This window comes from Dryobates pubescens, chromosome 9 (genome assembly GCF_014839835.1).
Source record: "Dryobates pubescens isolate bDryPub1 chromosome 9, bDryPub1.pri, whole genome shotgun sequence".
Lineage (NCBI taxonomy): Eukaryota > Metazoa > Chordata > Aves > Piciformes > Picidae > Dryobates > Dryobates pubescens.
This window is the reverse complement of record NC_071620.1, coordinates 7,928,930-7,951,058: the sequence shown is the minus strand read 5'-3', so window position 1 is coordinate 7,951,058 and position 22,129 is coordinate 7,928,930. Positions and strand designations below refer to the sequence as shown.

At 41.1% G+C, this 22,129-nt stretch overlaps 1 protein-coding gene across 2 annotated transcripts in view; it reads left to right on the top strand.

The window, feature by feature from the left end:
• The window catches only part of ANKS6 (ankyrin repeat and sterile alpha motif domain containing 6), a 45,903-nt gene extending 24,155 nt beyond the window's left edge, over positions 1 to 21,748 (top strand). The window contains exons 11-17 of one of the 2 annotated variants that reach the window (XM_054164318.1): positions 2,328 to 2,497; positions 6,565 to 6,754; positions 8,124 to 8,240; positions 10,556 to 10,623; positions 12,246 to 12,362; positions 13,211 to 13,307; positions 21,607 to 21,748. In XM_054164318.1, coding sequence (XP_054020293.1) covers positions 2,328 to 2,497; positions 6,565 to 6,754; positions 8,124 to 8,240; positions 10,556 to 10,623; positions 12,246 to 12,362; positions 13,211 to 13,307; positions 21,607 to 21,656 — 809 coding nt within the window. In that variant the 3' untranslated portion in view covers positions 21,657 to 21,748. The remainder of the gene's footprint in view (positions 1 to 2,327; positions 2,498 to 6,564; positions 6,755 to 8,123; positions 8,241 to 10,555; positions 10,624 to 12,245; positions 12,363 to 13,210; positions 13,308 to 21,606) is intronic. The other variant, XM_054164319.1, reaches the window with a different exon arrangement.
• The last annotated feature ends 381 nt before the right edge of the window (positions 21,749 to 22,129 follow it).

Below are 22,129 nucleotides of genomic sequence, written 5' to 3'. Positions count from 1 at the left end.
AGACCAGACCAGGTTGGAAGAGACCTTCAAGATCATCGCGTCCAACCCTAAGACTGTGTCCTCTTGTTCTGGTGCTGGCTGCCTGGGAGAAGAAACCACCCTCTGCCTGTCTACAACCTCCCTTCAGGTAGTTGTAGAGAGCAATAAGGTCACCTCTGAGTCTCCTCTTCTCCAGGCTAAGCAGCCCCAGCTCCCTCAGCCTCTCCTCATAGGGCCTGTGTTCCAAACCCCTCACCAACTTTGTTGCCCTTCTCTGGACTCGTTCCAGCAAGTCAACATCCTTCCTAAACTGAGTGGCCCAGAACTGGACACAGGACTCGAGGTGCGGCCTAACCAGTGCAGTGTACAGGGGCAGAATGACCTCCCTGCTCCTGCTGGCCATACTGTTCTTGATGCAGGCCAGGATGCCATTGGCCCTCTTGGCTGCCTGGGCACATTGCAGGCTCATGGTCAGCCTACCATAGACCAGTACCCCCAGGTCCCTCTCTGCCTGACCCCATATCATAGTTATTAACAACGAATTGCTATTATTAGTAGTAACTTATTTGCAGTGTATATGCAGATTCCAGTGTACGGTTATGGATATAGTTGCCATAAACTGGTACAGTTTAACCATTTTGAACCAAATTAGAAAAATACAAAACAGTTATTCAGAGAACTAGGGTGCAATCTGCCACTTGTCCACTAAGGAGCGACTCAGCGGGCACCTGGCAGCTGAATACAGCGGTAAGGCTAGGTGTCAGGGCACATACAACTAAAGGAACCTTTCAAAGAGACTTAAGCAATTTTTTACTCACAAATTATGACTCCAGGAATTACTGGGCTGCTGCTTTATAATCCACAGATTACAATACCATGAGGACTAAAGCGTGGGGATTTTAAACAGAACCAGAACTGGTGTTAGACATGTGAACCCTGAAAAGATACAGTTTCGCTCGCTGAGGTGGTTGCCACGGTGGTTGCTAAGCTGGTTGCTGCCACGGCTGGGGGAGGCAGCTTTCTCCTGCTGCTGCAGGGGTGTGGTGTAGGCTCCTTGGGGATACACTGGAGGCTGGTTCACCTGGAACAGGCTGTTGGGTGCTGGCAGCACTGCAGAATTTGCAGGAGGCTCTGGGGGAGCAGTTCCCCTGGCTCAGCTCAAAAATGAGCAAGCGTCACTGATTCCACTCGGTGGCTGCTTTTCCTGTTTCCTTTTGGGGCTGGGGCAGCTGGGTCGCCCTGGCACTTGGCTTACAGGGCTGTGGAGCAGCAGGCAGCAGCTCCTTCTCCTGCGACTTAGCAGCTGGCACAGGAACGGCTGGGCATGGTTCTGGCTTTGGCTCGCAGGTCTGCAGCTTCATGCTTGCAGCAGACACGCTTAGAACTGCCAAAAGGGATTTGGGCAAATTCTCCCTGGCTGGCCAGGGCGTAGATTCTCTCACAGCTCACGTGAGGGCTTGGCTCTCCCCGGACGTGGTCAGTAGGGCTCTGTCCCTCCAGGGCACGGTTAGGCAGCTTCTTTCTACTGGTGGGACTGCAGATAACGATGCTAAGCTGGCTGTAGTTTTGGTGCATCTTATCTAAAGGACTCTTTGCTGGCTTCCGTGTAAACCGAGGCACGATAGCACTTCCCGGGTAAACAGGCTTCCCTCCAGACTGCAGACAAAGGCAGAACATGTGCAAGGAGTGAGAGCAGAAGCAGAGCAAAGATGCAAGAGAATGCAAAAAGGAAAACTGTTTACAATTTGGGTAATATATAATTTGCTCAAGGCTTGGATTTAGCCAATAGTCAAACTTGGTAGGCACACCCTTAGCCTGTGGCAGAGCGTATAGGCAGAATATGCCCGTACTTGGAAGAGGCACAAACACAGCACAAGCATCCCATAAGGTGGCATGTGCTCTTGTTTACCAAAAAAAAGGCAAGTTGGGTTGTTTACCCTGGCTTGTTGATGGCTGGCCCTTTGTTTGCTCAGCTCTAGGCTGAGTGCCCACTCCCGAAGTGAAGGGGAAGGGTTTGAGCAAAACATGTAGGGACATGTTTTGGCAGTATTTGGGGCATAATTCTGGGTATTATGCACCCTTTACCACACCTATGTTGCTTACTTTTTGTTTAAAATAAGAATTGGTTTTCAATTAAAAATTGGTTTTCAATTAAAAATAAAGCTGTACATTTTGTATCTGGCAGTTAGTAACAATGTGGTGAAGCAGCTGATAAAATCCAAAAGTCTGAAAGTCTATTTCTTCATCCAGTCAGTTTTCAAAAGAGTGGAGAGAAGTGAATTGAGAATTAAGAAATACTATGATGCAATGGTTTCCTTGACTCTCTTTTAATTTTATTTTTTTCTTAGGTGGCAGTGCAGATAATGTTTTGTCTCAGATTGCAGCCCAAAGAAGAAAAGCAGCAGGCCTACCTGAACAGAAACCCAGCCAACAGCATAGTCCAGTTCAGTCAACTCCTTCATCCACTCTGTCTGACTTGCAGAGTGCTCAAATGGTTGGCAATGGACATGTTGTAAAGGTACAGGGAAATGCATTTTTTATACTTCTAAACTGGCTGATTTTAGTACTTCATGTCTCAGACAGGGATGAATGTAACTGCATGACACTGCACAGCCAAAAAGGTCTACAAACCTTTACAAGTCTAGAAAAAAATCAGACCTAGTAATAAAACAGAAGTTTGCTTTATTATCAATTTCCTGCTATTTTAAAACCAGCAAATATAGTACTTGATCTTAGGGTATATCTGGACTGTTATTTTGGTTTCTCATACCTCTTTCTGTGGCCCTCATTGAGTTCAGTGTTAGTTCTTCTTGGACTTTACTCTGCAATAGTATAACTAGTTTTCCTTCAAAGGCAACACCTGAGACAATTCCTATTAGGATCTGATGACCACAGCAATACTCACTGCATCCAGTCTGCTCCACAAAGTGTTACTTTTAAACGGTATGAATATTAACTTGTCATCACCAAATTCAGGTTTTGCTTGTGAGTCCAGGCTATATTATCTGTGCTGACTTACCTATCAGTTTCCTGGTATAGCTTTATCCTTGATCTTGAAGGTCTCTTCCAACCTGGTTGGTATTATTATTATTATTATTATTATTATTATTATTATTATTATTATTATTATTATTATTATTGTTATTATTATTATTGTTATTATTATTGTTATTATTATTATTATTATTATTACCTGCCCATTCCTGTGCATGTAGTTCAAAGTTAAGAATTCCTTTCTAAGGATTAAGATTGTAAATTCTCAGCAACTATGGAGACAAGTTAGAAAGTAGCATCCTAGGAGAAGATTCACTATTGTGAAATGTATGGGCTTATTCCCACAGGGAAACATTACATTTCAGAGAGCAAGAAGGAAACACAGAATTTGGAGTTTTAGTTTTGATGTCTGGTATTTTAAAAACATTAAAAGACATGACTAAGAGCAAAATGTCTTGACTTTTTGCTTGTGTAATCTCTAAACAGCTTGTTTTGCTTTGTTTTGTTTTCATGTCATCTTTTCCTGGGATTTTTCTTGAAGTTTTGCCCAAAGAAACAAAAAATGACCAGAGTGTAAAATCATTACATTTACCATCTCATTCTGCAGTCTTACATAGCAACAGTAAGAAATATGTGCATTTAATTGGTAAATAGCTATGATAGATGAAGTTACCAATGCCAAAAGAGTTTCCATGAATAGTCACTTTGTCTCTGGTCTGGCAGTCCTAATTCTGAAGGGACTCCTTATTGCCTTTCAAAAATGAGATTGGGAGCTAAAATGTATAATCCTTCTTGGCCCTGAAAACCTAAGGGCTCATACTGATTCTCTGGCACATAATAATCTTTCCTTCCTTTCTATCCCATGTAAGTGCTCTCTGGGTTATAAATGATCTATCTCTTTCTTTCATGTAGACAAAACCACTTTATTACCCTCTTCTTTCATTAATAATAATAATAATAATAATAATAATAATAATAATAATAATAATAATAATAATAATAAACAACAACAACCAGGTTGGAAGAAACCTTCAAGATTGTTGTGTCCAACCCCTCAACCAATCTAACCCACCTAAACAACTAAGCCATGGCACCAAGCACCCTATCAAGTCTCCTCCTAAACACCTCCAATGATGGTGACTCCACCACCTCCCTGGGCAGCCCATTCCAATGGGCAATCACTCTCTCTGTATAGAACTTCTTCCTAACATCCAACCTAAACCTCCCCTGGTGCAGCCTGAGACTGTGTCCTCTTGTTCTGGTACTGGCTGCCTGGGAGAAGAGACCAACATCCGTCTGTCTACAACCTCCCTTCAGGTAGTTGTAGAGAGCAATAAGGTCACCCCTGAGTCTCCTCTCCAGGCTAAGCAACCCCACCTCCCTCAGCCTCTCCTCAATTGAACAGCGACCAAATGTTTTTTCTTTTGGAGGTGGTCTGACCAACGTATTTCTAGTCAAACTCTGAGCAGTTCCTCTCAGCTTGTTTCTGTCTTGGAAATAATTCCATCAGAGCTGTTTGTGTGCCCCCAAAAATCTTACATATCCACAGTTACATTAATTAGCCTATTAAGATACAATACCTGTGCCTATGAGCTTTGGGCTGAAGGTCTTGGGGCCTGTTGTTACAAAAATGCTGCCACTGAGAAGTTTAATTACTTTTCCCGCTCACAGTGGAAGGTATTAGTGGATAAAAGAATAGTGAGGTGCAGTGCCCTGCAGATCATCTTCTGAGAAGGGAGTTCATCAGACTGCTGAAAAGATTTTTAAATAGAAATAATGCCAGGATGTTGGAAAGGCAGCAGCTCTTTCAGTTCTCTTCTATGTCCAGGTAGATTAATCAAAGGATTTCTATCCACCAATAACAAAACCTGTACTCAGTGTGCACAGGTTGGACTCGATGATCTTTGAGGTCTCTTCCAGCCTTATTCACAGAATCACCAAATCACCAAGGTTGGAAGAGACCTCAAAGACCATCAAGTCCAACCTGTCACCACAGACCCCATGACTAAACTATGGCAAAACTATTACTATTACTATTTTCCCAAGCAAGTTAAGGTACATCATCTCCTAAATCCCTCAATCTACATACCACTTCATACATTTAATTGTTTACATGATGTGATCTAAATATCTGTCTTAGGTGATTTTTTTTTCCTGGATTCCTGAATTCAGAGTTTAGCTTAGAATAGAATAGAATAGAATAGAATAGAATAGAATAGAATAGAATAGAATAGAATAGAATAGAATAGAATAGAATAGACTACACCAGGTTGGAAGAGACTTTAAAGATCATTGCGTCCAACCTATCAACTAATCCAACACACCTAATCAACTAAACCATGGCACCAAGCACCCCATCAAGTCTCCTCCTGAACACCTCCAATGATGGTGACTCCACCGCCTCCCCTGGCAGTCCATTCCAATGGGCAATCACTCTCTCTGTGTAGAACTTCCTAACATCCAGCCTAAACCTCCCCTGGCACAGCCTGAGACTGTGTCCTCTTGTTCTGGTGCTGGCTGCCTGGGAGAAGAGACCAACCTCAGCCTGTCTACAACCTCCTTTCAGGTAGTTGTAGAGAGCAATAAGGTCACCCCTGAGTCTCCTCTTCTCCAGGCTAAGCAACCCCAGCTCCCTCAGCCTCTCCTCACAGGGCTTGTGTTCCAAACCCCTCTGCTCAGTCAAAATGACCAGGGGAAGTTTAGGCTTGAGGAAGTTCTTCACTGAGGGCGTCATTCACCATTGGAATGGGCTGCCCAGGGAGGTGGTGGAGTCACCATCCCTGGAGGTGTTCAAGAGGGGATTGGGCTGGATGAGGCTCTGGCCAGCCTGATCTAGTGTGGGGTGTACCTGCCCATGGCAAGGGGGTTGGAACTAGATGATCCTTGTGGTCTCTTCCAACCCTGACTGATACTATGATACTATGATATATATATTCTTATACCTCATTTTAATTAATTTATTTTCCCTTTTTTCCATGCCTCCAAATTTTGTTAAATATTTACAAAATGTTTAGTAAATTTGAAAATGTTGAGTAATTTTAGGTAATAACAACCTGTAAGAGTTGGCTGGAAACTTTCATTTCAGTGGGGCAAGGGGTTTAAATACACCTGAAACTTAGTTTGTGCTTGCTACATAATTCTGGCTTATCCAACATAAAGTGCTACTTCAAATAGCATCCAATACACTTAGAAAAGCTTTAATTGAGACTTTATTTGTTTTACTAAACATCTGAATTAAAAAGCTGTGTTTTCAGTATCAAAGTGATTTCAGATTTTACAGAAAGAATACATAGAATACATAGAATACATAGAATAAAGAGTAGTTGTGGTGCTTGCATATAGTATTGCTTTATAAGAAATCATTTCCTTATTCCAGAATCACAGGCTTCAAAAATACATTTTTCTTGATGAATTTGAGGGGACAGAGTCTCTCCTGGGATAAATGTGTTGCTCAATATGAAGCAAGAAGCTTCTGGTTGTGGCTATATGCTCTGTAATAGTGGTATGCAACTTAAGTAATACTGAAGCATCACATGTAGGTAAACTTTTTTTTACTTTTTTAAACTGAAATGGTTATATTACTAACTACAGCAAAAACTGGAGATGACCAAAAGGCCTCCATCTGGGACTTCATCTACGTCTAAAAGTACATCACCAACTCTCACACCTTCCCCATCACCTTCCCCGTCACCAAAGGTTCACAATGCAGAGTCCTCCCTCTCTTCATCTCACAGACAGGGCAAGAGCAATGGCTCCAGCAGTGGTACTATTACAGAAGATGGTAAGTCACTTAATTAAATAACATTAATCAATCAAGAGCACCGAGTGTTTAAAGCTATAATTCTATTGGGTTACTGTGTATCTGCATAAGAGGACTTCTTCCTAGGGAAGTTATTTTGGTGTTTCTTACTGAGAGATTAGCACTCCTGCAGTAACTGGCTGTTTATCTTCCAAAAGCTGTGATCCCTTCTATTTAAAGGGAGATTAGTACCATCTCAGAGTTATCATAGAGCATGCAGGTAGGCTACTCTTACCTGGCCTTCCTTCCCCCTTTTATTGCTTAAAACCTGTTTTTCACCCTTTGCTGAGGGTAAAAAAAGGCTTTCACTACATTTGAAATTGTTTTTTAATAGAAATACAGTGGAGCATGGCACTACAGAAATACAATTTTGATTCACAGCAAGTCATAGCAGCATGCAATTGATTTTGAAGAGCTGCATTGTGTTTATTTTTTTACTTGCAAAAATGGCCTTATTTGACCCTTACTTTTCACTGCAGCCTTTTAAGTTGCACTTTTAAATCTAAATTGCAACACTTTCTTTTAAAAAAGTCACATTACTGCATTGGAAACAGGATATCAATTACTTGCTTTTCTTCTGTAAACATCTCAAAAAAAGTGGAAAAACATCCCTCCACAAACAAGCCCCATGATGCAGAATCTTTTAAATAAGAGATTATAGCATGCCAAGTTGGAAGAAACCTCAAGGATCATCTGGTTCAACCTATTCTGTCAGGTCCCTGCCAGAGGCATTTTATACTATTTTGGGGTTTTTTGAAAGTACCTGTATTGGTTTTGTTTTCATTTATGCTTTGTTGTCACTGTACTTCCACTTAACACCAAAGTGTTGATATTTGACCCACTTTCTGTCCTCTTCATGGTTCAGCTTTAACATAATCCTTTCACATTTCAGTTAGTGCCATTTTATAATGATTGCTTGATAACATGAGAGATGTTGGTTTAGAAATATATAAAGGGAAGGTAGCTTGCTGGTGGATAACAAGGGGATTCTCTAAGGTATCAGCTGGTCCAGTCTCACCTGTCACAGTTGAGCATTGTGACTGCCCCACTAGCACCATGATACAGTGAGTTTCCTTTGTAGCAGGGCTAGTTTGTCAGAAGCCTAAGTACTTCTGGGTTCATCGTGCTTGTCTTTTAATTCAGGGGCTTCTCTTGCTGTAATTTGATTCATCCACAGCTGTACAAATGCTCATAGGCCCAGCAGAACTCAGAAGAGTAAGCACAGAAGCCCTGCAGTGTTAACTTTTGTTTTTCTTTCAGTAGATTTAAATGAAGAAAAAAATTCCTTTGAATATTGCTGTGAGGGAGCAGAAGGCAGCAGGGTTCAGAGGTGTGCATGGTTTCTTTTTAGGGAACCACTTGGTGGACCATCAGCAGCTTGTCCCTATTCTGAGAACCAGTGATGTAGACAATCATGAAAGACAAAACCATGTGAAAGTAAAAGGAGGCTCTGAAAACTTGGAGAAAGGTAATCTTACCCTACTATACTACAGAGTAGTAAAAAGAGATGATAAGTAAGTGTAATGCAGCACAAGTAGTAAGAAGCTCTGAGAACTTCACCAGAGATGTAGGTAAGGACGTGGAGACATGAGTAGAACAAAAGGAAAATGTGATATAAAAGCAAAGGAGAAACAATATGTTTTCAAGAATTGTAAAAAATAGAGCTTTCAGATTTTGTTCAGACTTAATGCAGGAACTGGAAGAGGGAAAGAGGAAAGGAAAACATGAAAGGGTTTTAGCTGAAAGCGTTGTCTCTGTGTGAATGGTGTCTGATGTTGCAGTTGTTATGACAGCAAGGCTCTGGGCTCAGAGACCCTGGAAATTTCTTCCCATACCACAACCTATAACTGAAGCACACTATGAGAAGGCTAACAAACAACTTAAAAAGAAGTTTAATAATATATCTAAGAGCTTCTAATGAAACTTTGTTTTCTTTCTGTAGATGATACATTTAATCAAACTGCATGGAGAAGTTCCCGTGCTGTGTTTTTAAAGCTGCTTGCCTTTTCCCATGGATTAACCTCACTTTGTCAGTGTACTAAAGCTTTAAGCCTTTTAGCCTTAGCAAATCATGTCAAATTCATTGGACTTGAGGTAAAAAACCAAAACCCTGGCAGAAAATAAGACTCAGCCAGAATTTTTCACTTCATTTTTCAATGGGTTCCTCTGTATAATGAAGGAGGCTTCCAGAGTGGTGCACAGAAAAGTGTGTCCATCTCAAGATACTTAAAAGTCTTCAGAGAAGCTTAAAGAGTGAAATTCTCTTTCACATTTCTAGTGATTATGAAAGAAGAGATACAATCAAAAGACAAGTTAATTAAATAAAAGCAAGGTCTATTTGGGAATGGAACAGAGATGTTTTTACAATGCAAGTGAGCTTATATGGGGAGTATTAAATATAGCTGGGCTGGGTAATGTAATCCTTCATATTCTTCATTTTGTCTTTGGATTTCTTAGTTTAATTGACTGCTTTGGTACTTGTGGAAAAAAACTTGTGGCAACAAAGCAATAAAAAGAAACACAATCCTTAGTTGAAAGAGGTAGTGTGTAATTAAGAGAGGTACTGGTTGGTTTTTCTAAAACTGCATTTACACTTTTTAACTGGATAAGTATGTGGGAAGAGTCCCACAAGAGTTAAATCCAGCTCTATTGACCTCGGAAGATAAGCTTATCAGACTTAAAATTCTGCCCAGGTTTCATCTTAGTTGTAGTTCAGTGGGTTCAAGATGCCTGGATGTCAGGCACTGAATGAGAATAGGTTCAGATATACCTTTGTTCTATCAGTGTTTTGAATGAGCAACTGAGTGGTTGCTTACCCTACACTTGGTCTTTCTGGATCATGCCATGGAAGTACGCCATTCAGTTCACTGCCTGCTTGGGGAGTTCTGCTGCCTAACCAGCATGATCTGGGTTGTCCTTAGTGTTTTGGGTTTTTTAAGGTCTTTTTAATGAGGAAGAAAGGGCAGTACAAAAGAAGGATTTTATCCTAGCAAGGTAAGACTAGATGGAATTAAGAGTATACAGAAGTGAGAAAAAAGTAAGTCAGTCTTTTAATTTCTGATGCAGAGTAAATGTGATTGGGATTTTATCAGCATCTATCCCTGTGAGGAATATATGTTTAAATACATGTTTTCAGCAGTTAACAATATAGAGATCATTCAGGAGCAGGGAATTCATAGTGCCCCTATACTCAGCACTAGTTAGGCCACACCTTGAGTCCTGTATCCAGTTCTGGGCCCCTCAATTTAAGAAGGACATTGAGACACTTGAACGTGTCTGGAGAAGGGCAACGAGGCGGGGGAGAGGCCTTGAGCACAAACCCTGTGAGGAGAGGCTGAGGGAGCTGGGATTGTTTAGCCTGGAGAAGAGAAGGCTCAGGGGAGACCTTTTTGCTGTCTACAACTACCTGAAGGGTGTTTGTAGCCAGGAGGAGGTTGGTCTCTTCTCCCAAGCAGCCAGCACCAGAACAAGAGGACACAGTCTCAAGCTGTGCCAAGGGAAGTTTAGCCTGGAGGTGAGGAGAAATTTCTTCACTGAGAGAGTTGTTAGGCATTGGAATGAGCTGCCCAAGGCGGTGGTGGAGTCAGTGTCCCTGGAGGTATTCAAGAGGGGATTGGATGTGGCACTTGGTGCCATGGTCTAGTAGTCATGAGGTGTTGGGTGACAGGTTGGACTTGATGATCTTTGAGATCTTTTCCAACCTTATTGATTCTATGATTCTGTGAAGTTTTTCCTTATCCATGGGATGGCTTTTGTTTTCTTTTTTCTTTTCTGTTACTACAGATGAGCTGACTGGCATCCTTAAAAAATTGTCACTTGAGAAATACCAGCCTATTTTTGAGGAGCAAGAGGTATGTCTTTTAAAAAAACTATTATTACTTGTTTAAACTCTTTAAGCAAAGCTAGGGTGCAGCACACATTGCATCAGAATTATGATCTGCAGTCTCAAATTTAAAATTCAACAGCCATTTCTGGTTGTGGAGAGGACCTTGAAATATGTATCAAGTGATATTCATGGCATTCTTCAGGATGCTGCAAATGTCAGTGCATTTTACAGTGAAGCTACAATTTTGATACAGATAGGTGCTTCAGTTTGTTGAGTTTTTTCCCCTTCTGTTCTTACATTCTGTGCTTTCTATATATGTCTATATCCAATGTGGCTAAACAGTTTATAGGACATAGTATATTATCCTTGGAATCACAGCTGGGACCTCATTTCCAGATGGAGAGCAGTGGACTGTGGGTCACTGAGACAGCTCCTTTCTCTTACTTACCTGCTATGAATAAACAACAAGAGAATGAGGCTGGGTAACTAAAGCATCATTGTAGATGAGGCCTGCAATAGTGACTTGCCTGAAGGATGCAGTGAAAGTAAATATTGATGAAAAGATGTAAAACTAATTCATCACAATGTTTAAGACAGCATCAAATGTAAAGAATAACTGTTTGTGTGTGTGTGTGTTTGGCCCAAGGCAGAGGTAGGGAAGGGACACATATAATAAATTAACATTGCTGCAGCAATGCTACAGCACCACAAACACAGATTATTTAGCTTCATCACAATGCACTCTGCTTATTATTCTTCCCTTGTGTGATAGGGAAAGAAACATTCCTTAGAAATTAATATGCTCTGTATGTGAAGGTTATATCAAGATGCAAAGTTTCAGATATTTGTTCTTACCACAACACATCTTATACATGAAGGGGGCCTGCAAGAAATCTGGGGAGGCACTTTTTACAAGGGCTCATAGTGATAGGATGAGGGGCAGCAGCTTTAAGCTGGAAGAAGAGAGATTTGGACTAGATATTAGGAAGAAATGCTTTAAAGTGAGGGTGGTGAGACACCAGAACAGGTTGCCCAGGAAAGTTGTGGATGCCCCCTTTCTAGAAGTGTTCAAAGCCAAGTTGGATGGCGCCTTGAGCAACGTGCTGTAGTAGGTGGTGTCACGACCCATAGCAGGGGGTTTGGAACTAGATGATATTTAAAGTCCCTTCCAACCTATTCTATGATGTGTTGATAAAATTTAAAATGATAAATGAACAAACCCTAGGTTTTCCTCAGGAGACACTGGAAAAGTACCCACAATATTCTGAAATTCCGAAAACACTTGGTGGGGAGGGATAGGAAGAGAGAAATCTTAGGCTTATTCAGCTAGCTTCTACTGTAAGTAATGGAATTTTCCTGGAGAGTATATGTTTTATGTTGATAGAGCCTGTCTGGGAAAAAAAATCAATATTTGAAATATACTATGATAAGTAATTGAATTATTAGCAACAGATTTAAAACCTGACAAAAGACTGGTATAGTGGGTAGCATCTGGTGCTGATAATTCATTACAAAATTGTGTGGGCATGAAATTTGTAGTAAGTCTGTACAACTGAAAGGAGTCCAAGCACTTTTGACCCATAATAGTCAATATTTGCCTAGGTAAATTTGTCTTTGTTTCCTTTTCTTTTTTCTTTTCATATGTAGGTGGACATGGAAGCCTTTCTTACACTTACTGATGGTGATCTGAAAGAGCTGGGTATTAAAACTGACGGATCGAGGCAGCAAATTCTGGCAGCTATTTCTGAACTGAATGCAGGAAAGGTACATTCTGAAGTCCTGTACTTGGGAAACTAATTCAGGGTTTGCTTACATTGCTAATTCAACATATGTTTCAAGATTTGGTTGAAGCTGTTAGTTAGAAAAGCCAAATTAATGTTTTCCAAACAAAATAACTAATGTATTTAGTGAAAAATATCTCCTGCATTTGAATACTGAATGCTGATTTCAGTAGTGCCTCACAAAATACTCTGGCTGCTATAGGCCAGCTAGAGAACATAATGTGAAAGGAAGGGTCTCCTCTGTTTTGTCTGAACAGGTTTTGATTTCTCTGTGATAAATAAATTTCTCTCTGATAAATTTCTCTCTGATAAATAGCACCTGTTGTTCCTCACAGTTTTTTGTTGACTTGAATTTAACATGGACATAAATTTGATAACAGTGGCATACAGTAAGCAATGTTCATGTCAGATGGATTGTGACCTGGAACCTTTCTGATGAGAATTCTCAGCTGCTTTTTCAGTTTTGAGGTCCACTCTCTGATACTGGAAGCTTGGATAAACAAAATGTAAGGATGATTTTCCCAAGTTAAGATCAACAGCAGCAAGTGATGAGACTAAAACTTAGGGGAGGTAGATAATGCACCATGCTGTAAAGCTAGGAAGGAAACAATGGAAATGCTTCTATTGCTGTCTGGTAGTTTCAGGAAAAGATTGCTACAAGGTTTTATAGGGAGATATCTGATAGGTAAGGATTTGTTGTTATTCCTAATAGTACACTGTGACTCTGTGGCCACAGACACACATGTTGGCACTTTTGGTGAACTCTTAATAAATAAATTTTTTAAACATAAATTCACAAATGCTTTATTTTAATTTATTGTACTTTTGCAGGGACGAGAGAGACAGATTTTACAAGAAACTATACACAACTTCCACTCTTCCTTTGAGAGCAGTGTTAGTAACACACGACCTCCAGGTCATTCCCAGTGTAAGTAGCACCTGAAAGTAACACTGGCTAGAAGACAAAACGTGGCCAACAGGCCAGTTAACTGCTTTTTGGGTTAATGAGAGCGTGATTGTCCATTGGAATGGGCTGCCCAGGGAGGTGGTGGAGTCACCATCATTGGAGGTATTTAGGAGGAGAATTGATAGGGTGCTTGATTGCATGGTTTAGTTGATTAGGTGGGTTGGATGATAGGTTAGACACGATGATCTTGAAGGTCTCTTCCAACCTGGTCTATTCTGTTCTGTTCTATTCTAGTCTATTCTATTCTATTCTATTCCATTCCATTCCAATCTACTCTACTCTATTCTTTTCTATTCTATTCTATTCTATTCTATTCTAATGATTGATGTGTGTCTTTATCTTTTGCTGAGACAGTAGAGGTGACTGCAAGGTGAAAGGGTAGATTAATTGTATGATTTTTACAAACACCTCATTACTATCTGAAATAAGCATAAGATCTTTGTTAGGCATTATTAAACACCAAACATGGATGTAAGTATAGAGAACTATAGTATACACTACACTGTTGTGGTGGGTTGAGAATTCCCCTCAACATTAAATTGCCAGGCCAGCTCAGTTGGAAGCAAATGAAGCTGTATTTACAAGCAAAACTACAATCTAAAATGAAATGCAATGAACAAAATGCACAATATTTACATATATTTACAGGTATTTACAATTTATAAACAGCACAAGAATCCCCCTGGACAAACCAGGGTGGGGCTACTAATAGCTTCCCCTTTCCTGCTTCCCCCCTGCCTTGTACATGCTAGAGGAGTGTGACAGTTTTAGGCTATGCCTTTAAAATTTTTCACAGATCTTGAGCAGAAAAGTAGTAGAATGTAAATAAATCACTATTGGGTGTAAAAAGGAAAACAATTCTAAACAATCTCATTGGGAGAGATAAGGGACTAAAAGCTAGTTGTCACAAAACAATTTCTCTTCTTGCTTCTTTGCTTTGGGAAAGATATTAACTCGCTTCTGCTTGACCTTGGCTGCATTGTTTTGGCTAAGTCTAACATCCCTCTGCTCCTTTCTCTTCTCCATTTTGTACAGGGGGTAAGGGAGAGGCAGAGAGGGAGAAGCTAGTAGCTTCCCCTGGTCTGTGACCAGGCTTCTTGTGCTGTTTATTAATTGTAAATACCTGTAAGTATTTTAAGTACTGTATATTTTGTACATATTCATTGCATTCAATTGTAGATTGTAGTTTTGCTTGTAAATACACCTTCCATTTGCTTCCAGTTGAGCTGGTCTGGCAAATCTAATGTTGGGGGTGTGTGGAAATTTCAACCTACCACAAGGAGAGAGAAGAGTTTGTGAGTACCTAGCCACAACAAAGCAATGCAGCCAAAGCACCAGCCAAAGCACCAGCCAGAGCAGAGGAAGCAAAAAGAGAGAAAGCTAGTCTATACAAACCCACTTTGTTAGTAATCTGTCCAATGGGATTGTTTAGAACTTACCATTATTTTCCTTTTTACACCCAGTGGTGATTTATTTACATTCTACTGCTTTAAGATCTGTGGAAAATTTTCAAAGCACAGCCTGAAACTACCACAACTGTATGTAGGGTGAATATATCTCAGCAGTGAGAGGTGCATTTCTGTGCAATTCATAGCTTACTTTTGCATGCTATTTATAGGAGACAATTTCTTTAGTGTGATCAAGTAGATTCAATGTATTTAAGGTTTACAAGTCAGCATACTGGATTAGATGGCTGTGTTAATTAGGTATTTAGGTATGTATGCATTTAGTTATTTCATATAGGTAATATTTTTATGTGATTATTTCTTTGAAACACCTCTATTCCAGCAGTCAGTGCTAAATGCTGGCCATTGCTGGAGAAACTGCCTTTTAAAATGTACTATCTATTACCAAAATGCACAGAAAGGTGTTGCTGACCTGTATGTGTATGTGTACCACAGTCATCCCTAGATATAAAAGCTGCAAATCTCTGTCCTGCCAGCCACCTGTGCTAAAGGCAGATATGCATCTGATACACAAGGTTAAGGAATGGGACAAAACCTGTTCATATGTGTATTTTATATGTGGATCCATGTTTTAGGAGGAACATGAAAGCCACTGAATGGCCTTGACAAATTGATGATATTAAAGTGCCACTTAACTGTCCTTCAGTTGCTTATTTTGCTGCTTGCATCCAATTGTAAAATAATGTCATTTGTTCACTGGTTATATTAGATAATATTTTAGGTATTGTATGCTTTAGGAGGCCTTAATAATGAGCAGGTCCCAATTGTTCCAGTCTTGGTCATCTGATTGTCACTAGGTGTGTGAAAGTAGGTGCTAACTGCAGGCGTTCTGTTGTCTTGTGGAAAACTTGGCAGTGCTGGGGTAGTCAGTGTCTGCTGCTTTCTGTATAGTCTCTGAAAGCCACTGTCAGGTGTCACTATCCATTGTGCAGCATACTTGCCATTCTCAGAGTAGTCAGCATGTGTGAGAACTTCTGGATATCTCTTGATAACATCCCAAACTTGAAGAGCCTCTTCTGTAGGTACTACTAGGTGAACAGAAGCTGCTACTTGAGATTTGATAACATGGTGCAATGTGCTGGAATGCCTCAAGAGCTGAGGAAGCATAGAGATGTAACATGTCTCCAAGCAGTTTGCTGAGCCTAAGCACTGAGCTTAATAGTGTCTTGAAGACAGCCAAAGACAGCAATTGTGGCAGTGTTGGGGAGAATATAGTTTTGTAAGAATGGAGGCAACAGTTGCTCCTGCTGACCAGTTGACAAGGTGCTGCAAGGAGGGTGCCATCAGAGATCTAGCTTTTGGGCTTTTGTGTGTGAGAGCTCCATGAAATAGATTTGGCTGTGAACGAGCAACAGAAGCAGCTAAGAAGGAAGAAGAAGAGATCATGTAGATAAAAAGGTTTTCTGCACCAGGTAAGATGCTTGTTATTGGAAAAAAAGTAGCACTGGGACCCAAGAGCAGCTGCACTGGGACCCAAGAGCAGCTGTACTGAGTCAAAGGCAAGCTTCATACAGTTCTATTCAGATTTTTTGTCCAATCTCGTCTGACATTGGTGCGAAGAGCTGCTTGCTTTTATTTGCCATGCCCTGACTTCTTTGCTTCTTCCTACTGGATCTGAAGATACAGTGGACAATTTTTGCTTCTCCATTGCCTCCATACCACTGATGATTTTACAGATACCTGTGATACTCTTCCTCAGTCATGTTTTCTCCAGACAGAAGATTTAAAAGCTGCTTCATCATTCCCTATAGTGTTTTCTGACCTCTGACCTCTTTTCTTTTTCTATTATATCCTTTCAGACTTGGAGATACCAGCCTAGCATACCATATTCAAGATGTAGGCATATCATGGATTTACACATGCCACATGTTTGTTTTTCAGTCATGTACTGTTTTCAGTTCTCTTGCCCTTTCCTATTTATTTCTAGTACTCTGGGGTTGTTTTTTTGGCTCTAAGAACTGAATTGGTATTAATTGGAACTACCTCTTAGAACCTATCTTATCTACTGATTGAGCTCAGAGCCTATCATTTTCTATAACTACACATACACATTTTTTTTCCCATGTGCTTTAACTTCCTATTTGTCCTCATCAAGTTTTGTCTGTCTTACTGTTTGGCACTGATGTCTTATGAAATCCTCCTCCCAGTCTTCTGTTTTTCTTTTTATTTACATGGAAACATGGAAAAGTTTGTCACTTCACTCTGTATGCCTTTTCAAAATCACACATTAAATATCCTGAGTCCTTATGCAGATCCCTGTGAAATGCTAGTAGTGAATCCCTCTACTTTGGAAAAAAGCACTCTTTACTCCCACCTTCTGTCTCCCTAACTGATTATTTATCTACACAATAAACTTCATATTTACTCTTTGGGTTCTTTACTGTCTTGAGAGCCAGCCTTGGACCTTGTGAAATGCCTAGAAAAGAGCCAGCCATCAAATGGAACCTCTTTTATCTACAAGACTGTTGGCACCTTCAAGGAATTCCAGTAGTTTGGTGAGGCAAGACTTTTCAAATCCCTTTTTCATTGTTTCCCACAAAGTTTCAGATTCTTTGTTACAGTTGGTGCTGATCTGCCTGATACTGCTAGCCATCTCACTGGTCTGTTCCCTGGCGCTTCTCTTGACCCTTTAAAAAATGAGCACTTTTATCATCACTTCTCAGTTCTATGGCAATTTAAACAAGAACCAGTTCTCTGTACTCAGCAATTCAGCTGCTTAATCCTTGTGTTCCTCTTGAGCATCTGGCTTAGCAATTTAATTGCTTCATGTATTTGTTTCATAACCTTTTTTTACCAGTACTTCAGGTTAAGATACTTTGGGCTCCCACAAAATGAAGGTTTCTGAGATGAGAACCTTCCCAAGCTTTTTCTGATGCAAACCGAATTCTCTAGCTCATTACAATCTTATTATTGGTTGGCATCTCATGGCATCTGTAACTGGCTGTGTCCTGTGATGTGTTTGATAATCAGATGTGAAACTTTTATGCTTCTTTCATGGTCCACAGCCTGTCTGGACACGATTAGGAACTTGCTGTGATACTACAAAAACTCCTGGAATAGTTGTTGACAGTTTGTTGCGTTTTGGCAGCTGAGCTGTTTCAACTGCAGTAAAACCTGCTGCTGGGAGAAAGATTCCTTTGTACATCAATTGCTGTGTCATCCCTCAGGCAGGAAGTGAGACTGGCTCTGCTTTTTCTGTCAGAATGGTACTGAGGTTGCTTGCTCCCTGGGCCAGTGATACCAGGTTAGGCTGTGGTAGCCCCATATTCCAGGTCTTGCCTGAACTGCAGAAGGCAGGTGACTGCCCTAACTGCAATATAAATACTTCAGTGGTTACTGGATCCATAAACTGTTAGATTCCATGGAACCATAGTTCTTGTCCCTGTTGTGAATAGACATGAAGGTGTTGCCACCATCTATTCTTTTTAATGGAAATGAATTGGTGACCTTGTGGTGGGCTGAGAATATTCTGCCAAAATTCATTAATTCCAAGAGTGAAGGTTAAAGGCTTTTTTGGACACTTCTGGTAATTTTCAAGGGAAAAAATCATGGCTTGGAAAATTGCCAGGACATGCAAATCACCCAGTTCTTGATAAGAGAAGCTTCTAGGAAGGTACTGTTTTTTTTGTAACTCAATGAACTGTGTTAAAGACAGATTTAGCTTGCCACATCACCCTTTAAATTTAGAGCAGATGACTGACCCATGGAGGCAGGAAGCGAGATGACTGCTCTGAGGAACAAAACGCTCCTCCTTTGTCTGGACTCCAACTGCAATGAAACAGCAAGTAGCAGCATGAAGTCGAGATTTCTGAGGAAATTGCATCACTCCAGGAAATTTTTCTGTTTGTAGTTTTAGGTGACCTTTTTTGCTTAAGCAATCTTGGTAAAAAGAGAAAATTGGATTTCATGAGTGCCTAATTGCCAGGATGAGTTGTTTAGGATTGAGGTTTCTTGGGGGCACGAGGGGAGGTCAAGATTCATGCAGTGGGGTTGAAGAGATCTGGCAGTGGTCTGCAGTTTAATTGAAAGGAATTGCACCAAAAGAGAGGGGGCTGCATGTCAACAAAGACTTGCCAAATCAGAAATGAAAAGCTGAAAAAAGTTCATGTGGAATCTATGAAGCTAAAAAGCAGCAAACCAACGGGAATGATTTCTTCCAGAAGAGCAGAAATGAAGTCCCATATGCTAGTTATATATGTAAGGAAGTGGTCCTTTTTAGATCTTTGATAAAAAATGGAAACAGTTTGTGAAGTTCACTTGCCCATGGCTGCAGAAATTTGCCATTTCTCCAAGAATTACATGAAAAAAGCCAAGAGGGCATCCAAGGTTTGTACTCTGACACAATTCATCTCCTAGGGTATTAAGAAACCCCAAAGATATATTGGAGGTAAAGCTAACTTCCAGTTACAGATTTCACACATGGCATTGGGTTGGAAGGGACCTTCAAAGCTCATCTTGTCCAATCTCTCTGCAGAGAGCAGGGACACCTCCAAGTAGGTCAGGTTACCCAGGGCCACGTCAATGTCAGGGCCACCTTCAATGTCCCTAGGGACAGGGTCTCAACCACATCCCTGGACAACCTGTTCCAGTATTTTACCATGCTCATTGTAAAGAACTTCCTCCTTATGTCCAACCTAAATTGGTCCTGCTACAGTTTAAAAACCTTGCCCTTTGTCTTATCACTACAAGCACTTCTAAACAGTCCTTCCCCAGCCTTCCTGCAGGCCCCCTTCAGATGCTGAAATGTAACTATAAGGTTTCCCCAGAGCCTTTTCTCCCGACTGAACAGCCAAATTTTTCACTGTCTTTGCCAGAGAGGTGCTCTAGCCTCTGACCATCTTTGTGGCCTTCCTCTGGACCTGCTTCAACAGGTCTACATCCCTCTTGTGTTGGGGGTCCCATAGCTGGACATAGCTCTCACCAGAGCAGAGTGGCAGAATCACTTCTCTTGACCTGCTGGCCATGCTTCTTTTGATGCAGCCCAGGACGCAATTTGCCTTCTGAGCTGCAAGCACGCACTGCTGACTTATGTCCAGCTTCTCATCTACCAGCAACCCCAAGTCCTTTCCTGCAAGGTTCCTCTCAATTTCATCATCTGCCACCCTGTAATGATACTGAGGATTGCCCTGACCTAGGTTCAGGACCTTGCAGTTTGCCTTATTGAACCTCATGAGATTCTTCTCAGGCCACCTGTCCAGGTCCCTCTGGATGGCATCCAGTCTTTCAGACTTACCACCTGCACCACTGAGCTTGGTATCTGTAAATTTGCTGAGGGTGTACTCAATCTCACTGTCTGTTTCACTGAAGAAGATACTGAGCAGCACTGGTCTCAGTACAGACCCTTGAGGGACACCACTTGTCACCTGTCTCCATCTGGACATTGAGCTGTTGACCACTGCCCTTTGGATGTAATCGTATAACCAATTCCTTATGCACTGAACAGTCCACCCATCAAATCAGTTTAGAGAGGAGGATCTTGTGGGGGACTATCTCAAAGGCTATACAAAACTCCAGATAGATAACATCTGTTGGTTTTCCCTTGTCCACTAATGTAGTTACACCATTGTAGAAAGCCACTAGGTTGTCCAGGCAGGACTTTCCCTTGGCAAAGCCATGCTGGCTGTGTCAAATCACCTCCCTGTCCTCCATGTGTTGCAGTAGAGCTTCCAGAAGGATCTGTTCCATGATCTTCCCAGGTACAGAAGTGAAGGTGGCAGGTTGGTAATTTCCAGGGTTCTCTGTCTTACTTTTTTAATAGATTGGTGTAATGTTTCCCTTCTTCTAGTCTCCAGTGACTTTTCAGATATTATGAAGAGTGGCTTTGCAACTACATCAGTCAATTCCTTCAGAACTCTGGGATGCATCTCATCAGGTCCCATAGGTTTATGTATGTTAGCTTAGTTTACCTTCTAATACCAAGTTTATTGAAGTGCATGAAAGGAAGATGATCTTTGTTGCACAGCACAGACATCCAGCTGCTCTCCCCCACCTAAACATGACATTCCATTTACAACAGGTGGGAAGAAAAAAGAACACCCCAGCATCTAGCAGGGGCACTGAACAAAGGAAGGATTTAGATAGGATAGGATAGGATAGGATAGGATAGGATAGGATAGGATAGGATAGGATAGGATAGGATAGGATAGGATAGGATAGGATAGAATTAACCAGGTTGGAAAAGACCTTTGAGATCATCGAGTCCAACCTATCACCCAACACCATCTAATCAACTAAACCATGGCACCAAGCACTCCATCCAGTCTCCTCCTAAACACCTCCAGTGATGGTGACTCCACCACCTCCCTGGGCAGCCCATTCCAATGGCAAATCACTCTTTCTATGAAGAACTTCTTCCTAACATCCAGCCTAAACCTCCCCTGATGCAGCTCCCTCAGCCTCTCCTCACAGGGCTTGTTCTCAAGGCCTCTCACCAGCCTCATTGCCCTTCTCTGGACACGTTCAAGTAAAATTAGTATAGACTTGCAAATAAAAATTGTACAGGATTTAGGTAGTCACTGGCTGAAAAAGTACACTTTGAGAAAAGAGGTACTGGAAAGATTTGTGGCAGTGGATGACCTCTTCACATGTGACTGCCTTTTCATGTCTTGTCCTTACAGGAGAGGGCTTAAGATGAGTAAAAGGAATTGTATGGTCAAATCAAGTCTAGTGCCACAATGATACTGGAACATATGGGCCTGTTTCCGGTAGCTGTGGAATTACTCTGTCATCTTTAAAGCTGTGAGTCTTGCTGGTTGCAGTTTCTCAGATTGTTTTTTTTTTTTTCCCTTTTACAGCACCTGGCTGCTCTACAAAACCACAAGAAGCTGTTTCTCCTAAAAGGTAGCCACTGGAAAAAAGGTGGTTTGTTGTTTTGTTTTTTTCTCACGGCGAAGTGACGTCTGATCGAGTGAATTCAAGTGAAAATTCGAGCAGTTAGTCCTCACTACACCTGTATAGGACTTTCTGCAGTCATGCATTCAAATCCCACAAAGAATCAGAGACTGTGAAAAAGAGATTGCTTTTGTAGTTCAGCCTAAATGTTGAATTGTTCAAGGCATCGGTGGTCTGGATTTGAGAAGAACAAAGTCAGAAGAGCAGGAAGAATGAATGACTGTGGAAGAAAATTGGTGTTTTAATTCAGCTCTTGCCCACAGATATAGGAGGCCTACAGGAGGACACAGTCAAGAGCAACAGAAGTGTAGAAGGCAGCATGAAAACCACCATGAATTATGAGAGCTTCTGTATGGGGAAATATTTAAACTGAATATGTTTCTATTGACTGGATGTAGAGGAGTCCAAACAGGAAATGTAATGGTT